The sequence below is a fragment of the Paramormyrops kingsleyae genome, chromosome 22 (assembly GCF_048594095.1).
Source record: "Paramormyrops kingsleyae isolate MSU_618 chromosome 22, PKINGS_0.4, whole genome shotgun sequence".
NCBI classification, from domain to species: domain Eukaryota; kingdom Metazoa; phylum Chordata; class Actinopteri; order Osteoglossiformes; family Mormyridae; genus Paramormyrops; species Paramormyrops kingsleyae.
In genome coordinates, this window is record NC_132818.1 from 12093973 (window position 1) to 12107932 (window position 13960).

General features: G+C 37.9%; 2 protein-coding genes across 8 annotated transcripts in view; one reads left to right on the top strand and one right to left on the bottom strand.

The window, feature by feature from the left end:
* Positions 1 to 13960, top strand: part of LOC111833765 (transmembrane protease serine 9-like) — a 109853-nt gene that overhangs the window by 27858 nt on the left and 68035 nt on the right. The window lies entirely within an intron of this gene.
* LOC111843176 (uncharacterized) lies at positions 4500 to 9039 on the bottom strand. 7 transcript variants are annotated; one of them, XM_072705139.1, is made up of 8 exons: positions 8751 to 9039; positions 8299 to 8364; positions 7752 to 7799; positions 7033 to 7202; positions 6717 to 6872; positions 5722 to 5814; positions 5096 to 5380; positions 4500 to 4905 (listed from the first exon to the last, which is right to left on the bottom strand). In XM_072705139.1, exons 4-8 carry the CDS (start codon positions 7081 to 7083, stop codon positions 4816 to 4818), a joined length of 675 nt encoding a protein of 224 aa, XP_072561240.1. In that variant the 5' UTR covers positions 7084 to 7202; positions 7752 to 7799; positions 8299 to 8364; positions 8751 to 9039; the 3' UTR covers positions 4500 to 4815. The 7 variants fall into 7 exon arrangements, with proteins under 7 accessions (XP_072561240.1, XP_072561241.1, XP_072561242.1 ...); XM_072705140.1 differs by lacking the exon at positions 8299 to 8364; XM_072705141.1 differs by lacking the exon at positions 7033 to 7202.

Consider the following 13960-nt stretch of genomic DNA (forward strand, 5'->3'; position numbering starts at 1 on the left):
AGACAGATTCTGAGTCCCAGGAATGAACGTGTTTTGGTGCGAAGTGTGCAAATCAACCGCAGGACAGCAGCAAAAGACCCTGTGAAGATGCTGGCTGAAACTGGTAACAGAGTGTTATTATCCACAGTAAAACAAGTCCTGTACCGACATGAGCTGAAAGGTCACTCAGTGAGGAGAAAGCCATTCCTTTAAAACCACCATAAAATAGCCTCAAATTGGTAAAACAAAATTTGAGAATGAAACTTTTTGTTGGCATTTTAGCCTCAAACAACAAACCTGCGCTGTAGCACATCATTGTGTTTACATGTGGGATGTGTTTCAATTACACGATGGGCACGTTCTATTTCAACCGTTTTAACAGAGCGTGACATTACACATACATGTACAAACTTTCGTGAATAAATATTACGAAAATGTCAAGTAATTGTCTTCCTAATAAACAGAATGCTGTTTTGTCGTTATTTCTAGTAGAACTCCAGCCATTTTTTGAGTGTTTTTCTATCCTTTAATTTGTAGGCTTATAATAAATAAATTATAAAATTTATATTTTTACCTGAAGGGTAGTACGTGGATCATTGCTAAATCAAATATCTGCTTTGTTTTCCATCTAATGTGAATAATATTGATGTTTTGTGTATTATTATGATGCCTCTTGGTGGAAAATTTTTAAAATATATGTCCAATTGTGCACAGGATTACTCTGGGATACTTTAGTGCATAATGTTGCAACCATCGAACTCGTGGCCATAAGTGGAAATTAGCAGGAGAACATTTTAAAACAAATTTGAGGAAGCACTTCTTTAGTTATTCGGGGAAAACACAAGCGTGACACATAGAACTGATATCAATGACCAGACTGGGGATACATACTCTAACGCAGACTTAAATACACAACAGCAATCAACATGACTCGAAATAGCTGGGAACATGGGGACTCCACACGGGGTAGATGAAGGGGCGTGGCACACAAGAGGAACGGTACAATTGGGGCATGACAGTAAGTAATGTACAGAAACAATACATTTTGAGTAAGATCATTGTGCTGCTGATTATATAGATTATAAACACTCATTATAGGAAGTTTATTCGACAGCATTGTGCTGATGTTGTGGCCCGCAGAGTGAAGCAAACAGTTATGGCAGTTATCTATGTCATCAGAAAAACAAAATAAATGTCACGATCTCAAGATAACTTTCAAGTTGAGATCACAGGAAAAACTTGTCGTGGCCCCCAAATAACCTTTGTTTTTCGATATCTCGAGAAAAATAAGTTGTTAGCAATTCACATAGGCCTAGCTGAAACCGTACAACCATAGGCATACTGTAAATTTAGGGGGATACGGGCCCGGGGGGGACATGTCCCCCACAATGTTGAGATTGGGGGGGTCACCCCCCTCAATAACATCATACCACGTAACAAGGCTAAAATCAAAGGAATAGAAAAATACTGAAAAATGGATAGGGTTCGAAGAGTTCAGTGCTATTTAAGTGGTGCATTTTAGACACATGCTGGCGCACAACGCTTGTTATTGACTTATATGCGGACTCGAAGTGCACTAATCATAGACTAATCATAAATAAGTAAGAAGCCCATCAAAAGAATGTGTCTAGATGTGGCATTTATTTGGAAAACGCCATAAAGTAAATTACTGAGTTACCAGAAACTCCCATTTATTACCAAGAAGAGATTCAGTAAATCTCCAATATTTACTTCTATGGGTCTCTAGGAGAAGATCTTCTAGTCGCTATTTTATGTGTGTTGTGTATCTTTTCAAAAAGTTAGGATGTGTTTGTGAGAGAGACAGGGTGCAGGGGAGTGACAGGGGCATTATAGTGGACCTTGAGGTGAGGTCATTTTTCCACAATTAATGGCCTGACATTCACACAAAATAAATGGACCATAACAGGGGAAACACACTAAGGACTAAAACTGAGGAAGGAACAGGATGGCCAGCAACACCTGCTGGCCAAGCAGGGAAGGGCAGGGAAGGATAAGCGCCAACCCTGACACCCTACATCAGGGGTCGGCAACCCTAGGCACGTGTGCCACAACTGGCACGCGGAGGAATTTCGAGTGGCACGCTGACGATGATGCGGCGCGGGACAAGATTTGATGGGTGAATGCGAGTGCTGGTGGTAAGATCCTCATGTACACTCACCTAAAGGATTATTAGGAACACCATACTAATACGGTGTTTGACCCCCTTTCGCCTTCAGAACTGCCTTAATTCTACGTGAAATTGATTCAACAAGGTGCTGAAAGCATTCTTTAGAAATGTTGGCCCATATTGATAGGATAGCATCTTGCAGTTGATGGAGATTTGTGGGATGCACATCCAGGGCACATCCCAAAGATGCTCTATTGGGTTGAGATCTGGTGACTGTGGGGGCCATTTTAGTAAAGTGAACTCATTGTCATGTTCAAGAAACCAATTTGAAATGATTCGAGCTTTGTGACATGGTGCATTATCCTGCTGGAAGTAGCCATCAGAGGATGGGTACATGGTGGTCATAAAGGGATGGACATGGTCAGAAACAATGCTCAGGTAGGCCGTGGCATTTAAACGATGCCCAATTGGCACTAAGGGGCCTAAAGTGTGCCAAGAAAACATCCCCCACACCATTACACCACCACCAGCCTGCACAGTGGTAACAAGTAGAGGTCGACCGATATGGGTTTTTCAATAGCCGATGCCGATGACGATATTTAGGAGTCAAGGTCAGCCGATGGCCGATATATGCTGCAGATATTTTTTGGCCGAAAATTGGACGTTTTCCCCTCTATTTGCGTGATAAAATATCACATTAATAATAACAAACGATATACAAAATTTCTCAACTTAGCATTTATTGAATACTGACTTGTGTAAATTTAAATATAAACTTAAATAACAAAAACACAATACAACTTATAAACAACTTAAACTTATAAACAATAAAGATAGCAGCATCAGAATCTCTTTAGCAGCAAACTCATTCTTCAGCTCCCAAGCTCACCAGTCTGCTGCAGATATTGCACCTGGCTTTTCCTGGTGTTGGCTTTGTGAAATGCTGCCATACAGGATTAGATTTTTGTTCAGCCATCAGACAGCAATTACTAAAACAGAAGAATAAATGCAAGGTTAGAATTTCTATTATAGTACCTTCATCTTCAATTCATTCTACAATTCCAGTATTCCATGCACATTAAAACAATTACACTCTAATACATTTTGAAGAAAAAAAAAACACTAAGTGCATCATGGTATGATGAGTAGTGTACACTAACATGTTGTTTCTGTTGTTAGCAGACAGATAGCTTAAAGCCAAATTCACAATCAGAATCTAGTGATCCCGGAAAATAAAATAAAATAACTGTCGTCCTTGCATACAAGGCTGTGCAATACAACATAAGCCCCTAGTGATTGTGACGTTGTCTACGTATAAGCCCGTATAAAGGATAGACATGTTTAATGAGGAAACTAACTGCGCAACGTCATGCACTTTTTATCTAGACGTCTGACAAATTGTTTGAATCTCCGGTCTCAAATGAAAAAAAGTTGCACAGAAGGACCATTGTCAGCATCAGCTCAAGTAAATGGTAACCACGCTTTCGAACAAACACTTTTCTCCGCCATGCATTGTTCTTAGCAGCTCTGTGTCTCCGAGGACGGCGCTGTCTGTGATCAGGGCAGAGTAACGCAACTCTCACATACGCTGCATTATTTGAGAGCTGCCTGCTCCGCCCCACACACTCACAGAGTGAAACTCTCCGACACAAGAAAAAAAACATAACTGATAACATCGGGCTGATATGGTAATAATTAAAATGTTAACAATTAAAATGATTTTTAACGATTAAAAAACGCCTGTGAGCCCACCAATAAGCGCACAAAACGAACTCTATTAGAATCAATGATCCTTAATGTTACCTGTAAGCTACAGTTGGTTGAAGGCTCATTATCATTACCCCAGTTCCCAATAGCGTAATTCGCGTTCTCTTTTAAAGCAACATTTCATAGCAAACTACTTAAATAAACAGGTCATTGAAAGATCAGAATTTAAGCCTTACCGTTTTATCCCAGGACTCTTCCAAAACTTCTGGCTGTGGTCCTGCACAAGGCAGCATGGGTCACGTGTTCCACAGCAACAATAAGACTGGGCTGCCCGGAGACGTGCCTGTCTGAAAATCGGCTTAGTGCACTCGGATATCGGCCGATGCCGATACATTAAAAAATGCTAAATATCGGCCCGATATATCGGCCGGCCGATATATCGGTCGACCTCTAGTACTGACTATTGAAATTATTAGAGAATGACAGGGTATTATTTGGCAATGGATGTTTTTGTGACAAAGGTGACTAAGATTACTAGAAACTAATGCTGTAGTTCTCGAGACCGGTCTATTTTTTGTGGTCTCGGTCTTGTCTTGGTCTCGACTCTATTTGGTCTCGGTCTTGTCTTGGTCTCGGACATAGCGGTCTCGATGGGATGGGGAAAAAAAGAGAAAACTGCACATCCTCACAGAACAGTATCATTATTTATTACGCGCCTCAATTCAAATGCAACCAGTCAGATGCATCCATTTCAAAAATGTTTCATTTTATACATTTTCTTCACGGACACTGCCAGTGCTTCACAGTCCACACACATCATACACATCGTATCATACATCGGCAAAGAAATGTCCGAAAATGTCCGCGAAGTCTATAGCATAGTTATAATCCAAATAAATTAGGTATTTTACATTGATTACAAAGCACGGTCTTGGAGGTGCAAGTCAATCTGGAGGCTCATTCTCTTCAATTCAAAGCAAAGGATCATTACATAGCTGTATTCATAGCTTACCCGAGGCCTCTGTCCCTGGTATAAGAGACTTAATATGAACATCTTTCTGGTACATCCCATCTCTTTCCCTTGACGAGGTCTGATAAAATGGTTATAGGAGAGGATTGCTGAGAATATTATTTTCCATCAGGTCTCGTAATTATGACAAATCTGGGAGATTTTAAATGGGAGACATATGGACATATGGACAATATAATTGAAAAGATAACATGAATTTGATTTAACGAGTAATGACACTTTACAACAATACCTTTTTTAAGCATCTGTACCTTGGTTGAGAGTCTGGTAGCATCCAGCTGGAGGAAGATTTTCTGAAGCACCTCAAAGAACGTTTTCAGTTCCTGAGGATAACTGAGGTTCATTGCATATATGACACCCATTAAGAGTGCACATGCAGAAGCGATGTCTCCCAAGCCCTGAAGCACTTCAACACCCTCAATCACTATTCCAACATCAACTGGAGTGTTGGTGCCATCCCCTCCCTCAGCATTAATACTGTAGATGCCAAAGACAACTTGTTCAAGGTCCCTCTGGGCAGCACTGCCATCTGAATCCTTTCCACACACACAAGACAACAATGAAATCACCAGCCAATTACATAATTCCAAAGAGCTCATTTGCATTACAATTTTCTCCATAAATGTTTTAAAAATAGTGCTTTACTAACTTGATTTCTCACAATTTATACACTCACTGGCCACTTAATTAAGTACACCTGTATGACCTAATGTCATCTAATATAGCAACTCTGCCATAAATCATGATTTCGTGATGTTGGTCTAGACCAAAATTGCCATTCCTAAAAGCCACATCCCACAATGCTGCATGGATATTGTGATATAATTAAAAGCCGTAGGATACTGTTACTGCTGCAGTAATTGTTAGTATTACCTACCAGATACTCTTGGAAGAGACTGCTTGGATCTTCATTTAGATAGATACAATGTGCCCTGAGGAGGCACTCCCTCTTCTTTTCAACAGTTTCATTCTAAATAGGAAAAAAGCAGCATCAACATAAATACTATAAACTTATTACACTTTTAAAATTATTGGAAATGGGTGAAACTTTAACTATAAAAGTAGGCACATGTACAATGACCATTTACTGTACTTATACAAACATTATCAATGGTTATAATAATGTTCAATGATTACTTAATTACAGAATACTCTGAAGTAGGGCTGTCACGAAAACTACTCTTTGTTGTGCAATATTTTGCACTACAATTAATTGAGATAAATGAAATTATTGCCATTTTAAGACCTTTTTATGCCACTGATTGCGTAATGACTATAATGATAAAATAGCATTATAATGCAAGTACACTCTTTCAAAGAACATTTTATTCGTAAGAATATTTAGATACTGGAATGAGAAATGTGAAGAAATATACCTTATCCTCTAATGAAATATTATCAGTGGCAATAATCGCAGCACCAAAAACAATCACGCTCCTTTACATATATCGTGCGAAAGGTCAATATATTGACCATTGCGACAGGCCTATACTCCCAAAAAAAAAAGTGAAAAGGGAAGCTTTTTGAGGAAACTGCAGAGTGAATGATCATCGTGTTGGTGGTACTATGCAATAATAGTAGTTCTGTTCTTTTGTTGCTTGTAACTTTGATTGGTCCTTCTGAATGTCACTACATAAGTTTCCTCAAAATTCTGGTTATTTATCCATAGTACGTAGTGTAAATGCAAAATAGAAATTTGTTTAAAGGGAAAAAATTCACTGTTAATCTCAGAAGCTTTGTGAAATACAATCAAATAAATTTTGATTCATATGCGGTGCATTTGCAGATGTTATTGGTTTCTGACAAATGGCAACACAGACTAGACCAAATTTACTTATTCCTAAATGTGTTCTAAAAAGAAGAACACTATACCTGTGAAGTCGGGGCAAAGGTGAAGTCAATTTTCTTCCCTTTAGATCCACCCGTCTTCTTCAGCACTCTGATGAGCTGATCAGCATGGTGGTCAAGTTGTGCAAAAAACGTTGTGATGAGGGGAACAGTGGTAATCATTAAAAATTCTGCTTCCACCTTTAAATAAATGTACACAAAGAACCTGTCATTGGTGTATACTAATATTTTAGTAAAAATACCATGTAACATGATATTACTGTATTCTATAATTCTTTCACACTATCATTTGATGCATTATATAACATTGATTATGGATGTTTTAAGAAGCAGTTTATACCTCAGGCACAGTAAACAGTCCTGGCCATCTGGTCTTGAACTCTGCAATCATGGGTTTGTCCCTGACTACCTCCTGTCTCCTATACTTCTCCTTGATAACTGCATTGTTGCGTCTTTTTTTGACCTCGGACAACAGTGACACTCTTTCGCCTTCAAGGCTGTTCTGGGTCTCTCCAGCAGGATAGGGGGGGCAGAAATTTTGCGAATAAACAAACTTGACATCTGAATGTAGCCAATGATGTTGTTTGCTGAGATGAGTCTCTGTTATGGACTCTACAAAGGTGTGATCTAAGTGCATTCCATGACTTGAATGTACATGGACAACTAGTATATGGGCAAGGATATGGGTGCCTACGCCCATATTGAGGATGTTTTAACCTATAATGTTTTAGTAACTGACATCTAGTTGAGGTCTTTGAACTGCAACCTTTACACTGCCACATTCAGTATCTATAACAAGCACACACACCACATAAATTAATTAAAAGAACCTTGACTTGCAAAAAAAAAATCTTTTAGAAAAGTTTTACAAATAACATAGCATATGACTTAAAATAATAATTTAAAACATTTATATAATCTGTTAAAAACTAATTTATCAATTGCTACTGATAATTAAAAGTAAACAGGATACAAACAGAAACAAGCTACTTGGAACTAAAAAAATAAAATGGTCATGCAAGAAACAGTATTTACATTAGTAGATGTTACAGATCTTACCTATTGTGAGTAAAGCACCTTGGCAGGAACACACCCTTCAGTAAGGACCTGAAAAAATGCAAAGGATAAAAACTTCAGACAATTTGATAAAGATTTTGTGAAATTAAATTAATCTGAAATGACACAAGCCAATAAGATAATCACACTTTGTAATGTGCATTTAAAGTATCACAACAAAATTGGAAAAAAAATAAAGTTTCAAACCAAATATTAATCACTTAATTTTGACAGGAGATTTTAGATTGGATGGGCAGCTAGTGGTTGAACTTAGTATCGCAGTTTCAATGGAGAATGACTGTAGCATTGTTTTTCAAATTAGCAAGTACGTTAACTTTGTTTCTTAAATATATTTGCAAACATATTGTATTTTATGCCTTAGTAGAAAAAAAGGAAAAAAAAACTTATATAGCATTATAAATGTTGCGTTCAGGCGTTCATGATATAAAAATGGAGTGGAGCGGTTTTTCCATGAGCGGGAATGGAAAACCCAGAGTGGATAAGGAGCGGAGCGATTAACAAAACCCTTAGAGTAGAGAGAAGAACGTACTTTTAATCCACTCCAGGTTGTGATTACATCCCACTCAGCAGGCTGAATATGCCGCGTCTTTTCAAACTGAAAGTAATGCATTTATTACACTATGAGAAATGTAATTATATTTACAGCCTTAAAATTATAAAAAGTGAATATAAGACATTAATGAGTCAGGAACCCTGCAATTGATGGAAAAAAAATCCGTCGTAACTCGCTCCAGTAAACGGAAATCCATCATAGCGACGGAGAACTTTAATCCATGAACTATCTCTTATTACTTTTCTTTTCGCCCAGATAATGGAAATATGCAACGGACCAACCTGCGCCACGTGGCTAAGCTAGCATTCTAACTTAAGCATGTCTAAGACACTAGAACTCGCTGAAACTAAAGCAGGCCAAAATAAAGAACATATCTCTTATTACAAACAAAAAAAACAATACTGGTGCAAAAACGAAAATCCTCCTACCTTTACCAGCTGTCGAAAAGGCAAGACGTCAAAACCAATTGATGAAAACCTTTTCAGGGGGTCTGACTCGTCTTGCTGCTCTTCTTCTTTGGGGTTTTTCATGGCAGTTAGCGTCTCACTATACTGCCACCTTCTGGATGTAAGAATTTTTAACTTAACATAAATGCTTTGTGTTCAGACAACGCATCAGGATTTTTTACAGTCAAGTTGAGACATAATTACGTGGACCTTAATAGAAAAAAATATTTCAAGTCAACAAACACAATTATTGTAAGTAAACTGAATATAAATATAGTAAGTAAAGTGCACAACCTTCCTTGTTCATTTTTTTGAGTGTTGGACCCTTATGTCTCCAGCTACTCTAGGGACCTGATCCTGACCGGCAAAACAGAATGTATGTAGCTTTGGATAAAAGTGTCCTGTTACATCTGGTGTAAAAAATAACGCAGTATCCCTCAATAAGAACATTGCAGATGGTGCTGCTAAAGGTGGAACAACCAGTTAGTTCTGGGGGGAAATTATTAATTCAAATAGGTGACATAATTACCGGTATTTTTATGTGCATGTTCTGCACAACGATTTGTGCTTTTATAGTTTTATACTTGAAAATATTTGGGGGGAGGTTCGCTTTATTTTATATAGGCTATTCTTTGGAACATATGATTTCGTAAATTATTTTTCTGTATATTTTATCTTTCAGTATTAAACAAGACAAAAGTCAGAAACCCGAATAATTTAACAATTGAATTAGAATGCATGACAATAGCGATACATACTTCATTAACATTTGTACGAGATTAAAATGAAAAGAAAACCACATACGGTTGCGTGCATAAAGTTACGACGAGCAACAAAGAAATGCGGATGAGAAATATGTTAAAAGAGATCGAATGTTTGAAATTCCTACGGCTATTAGCTATTGTCCTATGTGCTATCAGCTGGCTTTTATACGCGGTATACAGCCGCAGGCTAACACATAAGCACCTAAATGACATTATGAGATTGTTAACTGATCAAGATTTATCACCCGATTTTGATACACCAGTGAAGGTGGAGATGTGCCCGGTTTCAGGGGGAAAATAATCGTATGAGAAGTTTCAAAGGCATCGTCTTTAGTCATCTGTATTTGGTGAAGTATACATAGAAACTGCATTCATGTGAGCATAACTGTCATAGTGATATCAACATTAAATTTCGTTCACTTGAACTATCACGGTTGTTTGTTCTTTTCTTTTTTCTTTTTTTTTTTAGCAGAGAAAACCATTGATTATTTGTATAAAATTCGGATGCTTCATAAAGCTTTCCAGTCTGTTCATTTGATTGTACGTGATTTATGATCAGTGCAGTTCTTCATTTAACATACCTCTACTGGGAGAAAAGAAACATCTACTACCGAAACCAACAATTGAAAAAGCAGTTTAACAAATTAGAACAAATACAAAAAGAAATACAAACGGTGTTAATAATGTTTTTCTAATCCTTCAGACATTATTTTTATGTGGCCCACGTGAGTTTGAGTTCCAGTGGGGCCCCTTCACTAAAATGAGTCTGATTCCCCTGCTATAAACCAAAAGTGGACATTTTTAGAGCTCACCCTAAACATCTCTGGGGGGGCTTCCAAGGTAACTTGTGTCCTTTTCAGGGTGGGGGAGCTCCCCTTAGCTCCCCTGTAATTTAAACCATGATCTATATGTCCCTGGTTTAAAAGTTCTATCAAAAGTGCTATAATGTTTTGTTTGTTTTTTTTTTTACATTCTTCCTCATTTCCAGTTCACTGCCACTTGCAGATCAGCCTGAAATACAGGAAATGTCGGTCTCATTCCTTCTCATTGGGCATTTTTGACAGAGGACTAATCGTTCAGTACAAGAAGTACAAATCAGGGCTGTAGACATGGTGTGAAAAAGAGTGAGATCCGTGACCCAGGGGTGGGGGATTGGGAGGGGGTGGGTCTCGTCAATCACACATAACATACAGAGGAGGCCTACTTCTATTTGCAAGAAACAAATTCGCATTGGTGCTGAAAATCTGAAAAACACAAATTCTGAAAAATACACCATACATCATGCATGTACCAAGAGTAATGTTGAAGAGTTAACTCTGGGTGAACTTTCCCAAGCAGAGAGCAAAAACATACTCCACTAACCTTCCCTACAGTGTGTGTGTGTGTGTGTGTGTGTGTGTGTGTGTAGGAGAAAGATGAGAGATTCCTGGTTTGTCCGGTATGTTCGATGTCAGTTTTCTCTGTTTCTGTCCTGTCCCGCCTCCCTGCTGTACGTCTCTCCTCTCAATCCCTCTGCTCTCTGTCCTCCTCCTCTGAGTGGTTCTCCTCCCTGTATTCCACCTCTCCATCCCTCTGCTCTTTGTCCTCCTCCATTCCTCCCTGCTGGCTCTCTCCCTCTTTACCCATTTCTTCATCTTGGGACTGATATAAATTAGGATTTTTATAAGAATTGTATCTAACGTGTTTTGTTTTAATCGTTTTGACATGTCTGCCCTGCTCTGTGCAGCTTGTTTTCTGTGGGATAGGCAGTGTTAAATTAGAGTTTATATCAATGAATTGAGTTACACCTATTAAATGAATGTGCCTTACTGAATGAAATTAGGTCTATGTCATAAGAACATTATAGAGCAGTAGAATATTATGGCTATGAAGCATGTCAATTAAGGTTAACCATATATAAAGATAAAAATGTAAGAGAAATGCTTGATATTAACACAACATTTCAAGCTAACATCAGATACACTTTGAAATGTTTCTATGGACACTATCACTGATACTGTTCCCTTTACAAGCTGTTTATTATTATTTTTAATTAATGACATTATGTGAAACATTAGTTAGCCTAATCTAGTCAATTAGGCATAATACGAAAGAAATCCAACCTTTAACATGACCAGAGTAGCCTAGCCTGCGCTTATATTTAATGTTTCTTACAATAATCTTTACTCCAGATGCTATACCAGGTCATTGTTTTGGAATGTTTTTTTTACAGATAATGATCTGTTACGGTGATGCGGCATGGTGCAGGGAAAAAGGTGGACGACCCAGCTCAGAGACTAAAAGGGTTTATTAAACAAAACAGAACACAAAAGGAAACCACAAAATAAAAGGGACCACAAGGAGTCAGACCTAAACTAAGGGGGGGGGGAAGCAAAAGAATAGTTAACATACAAAGGGAAATGGGCAACACCAGAACTGAGCAGAACACAGCAGAATGACTGACTGGGGAAATGCACTGAAATACACTGATGATGACAACTAACAAAGGGCAGGTGTGAACAACTAATCAACAAAGCCATAGAACAATAAGACACAGGTGAAATAACTTACGACTAAGAACACCAGGAACCAGGAAATCTAAAAAACACTAATGCTTATCAACGCTAGAGAAGACTATAGGAACATATACAGTGGTACCTCAGAAGTCGAACTTAATCCGTTCAGAACTCCGGATTGAATCCTAAAAAGTTCGGGTTCTGAACAAATTTTCCCCATAAGAAATAATGGAAAACCAATTAGTTGGTTCCAACCCCAAAAAAATACACCTATGTTTTTTTTTTTTTTTTTAGCATTTAAACACAAAATGAACCGGATAAAACAAGAAGAGCATATACTGTACTAAACACATCTAAGCACATTTATCAAAACAGTAATTTGTAATGTAAGAAAATAAATGTATCCAAACAATGTGTAAAGTTAACAAAACAATGTGTCCTGCCTCGATTGTCTGCTCCTTCCGTGTGCCATGCCCCCTCATTAAGAATCCCGTGTGATCAGCTGTTTCTGGTTGTTGTCATTAGTCCTCTGTATTTAGTCCGCGTTTCAGGTTGTTTCCCCAGGCCGGTCGTTGTATTGTCCGTCCGCGTTTTGCCTGCCTTACCTGTAATTAAACCCGTATTACCCGATACCCTGACGTCTGCGCCTTTGTCTCCGTTCTGTCCCTGCTCAGCACTACAATATTATTATAATTAAATGTATTAATGGTTTATTATTAATGTTAAAATAATTAATAAGAAATCTTTATTTTAAATGTATTTTATTATATAATAATAAGTACTGTTACTGTCTATCATTGTCTACATATATTTTTACTGTCTAAATAAGGTGGTACCTCAGTTCTCAAACTCATTATAACTCTAATTTTTTAAAAGTCGAACCAACCAGTTAGAAAATTTTTTACCTAGAACTCGATCTGAATCTCAGAAGTCAAACCGTGAACGTCGACCTAAGATAACTTGTAGGCGGGGAAATGAGTCACGCAGCATATCTCTCAGCCGAAACAGAATAATTAACGCTTCAGTCTCAACCTTGCATTCGCTGTGATAGCATCGTGCATGTTTACACTAGCTGAATACATATATTTAGACAGTAAAAATACATTTAGACAATGATAGACAGTAACAGTAATTATTATAATAAAATACGTTATTATACTTTATTATTTTAATATTAATAATAAACCATTAATACATTTAATTATGATAATATTGTCATACCCAGCGGGGACGGAAAGGAGACAAAAGCGCAGACGTCAGGGTATCTGGGAATACGGGGTTTAATTACAGGTAAGGCAGGCAAAACACAGACGGACAATACAAAGACCGGACTGGGGAACAAAACTGACTAAATACAGAGGCCTAATGACAACAACCAGAAACAGCTGATCACACAGGGATCCCACACGGGGTTAACGAGGGGGCGTGGCACACGGAAGGAGCGGACGATCGGGGCAGGACACATTGTTTGGATATATTTATTTTCTTACTTTAAAAATTACTGTTTTGATAAATGTGCTCAGATGTGTTTAGTACAGTATATGTTGTATTATAATATCTTGTTTTATCCGGTTCATTTTGTGTTTAATTTAAGGCCCCAAATTAGGGTTAGCAAACTAAACCTAGGGTTAGGGTTAGAAAAACTATGGCATATCCAGACATCAACATGTGTTTTTATGACAGGTCTGCTCCCCACACGGATGAGAAAACAAAATTCAGCATGCTTTAGTAGCATATTGCCTACTTTCCAACTACCTGTTGATTCACCCTAAGGCCCCAAATTAGGGTTAGCAAACTAAACCTAGGGTTAGGGTTAGAAAAACTATGGCATATCCAGACATCAACATGTGTTTTTATGACAGTTCTGCTCCCCACACGGATGAGAAAACAAAATTCAGCATGCTTTAGTAGCATATTGCCTACTTTCCAACTA

Coding starts and splice junctions, on each gene's coding strand:
- LOC111843176 (XM_072705136.1), bottom strand. CDS start 7,392: ATGGGCGTAGGCACCCATATCCTTGCCCATATACTAGTTGTCCATGTA. Junction 5,815..6,716: donor CCTTTGCCCCGACTTCACAG/GTATAGTGTTCT, acceptor TTTCCTATTTAG/AATGAAACTGTTGAAAAGAA. Junction 5,381..5,721: donor GTCTCTTCCAAGAGTATCTG/GTAGGTAATACT, acceptor GTGTGTGGAAAG/GATTCAGATGGCAGTGCTGC.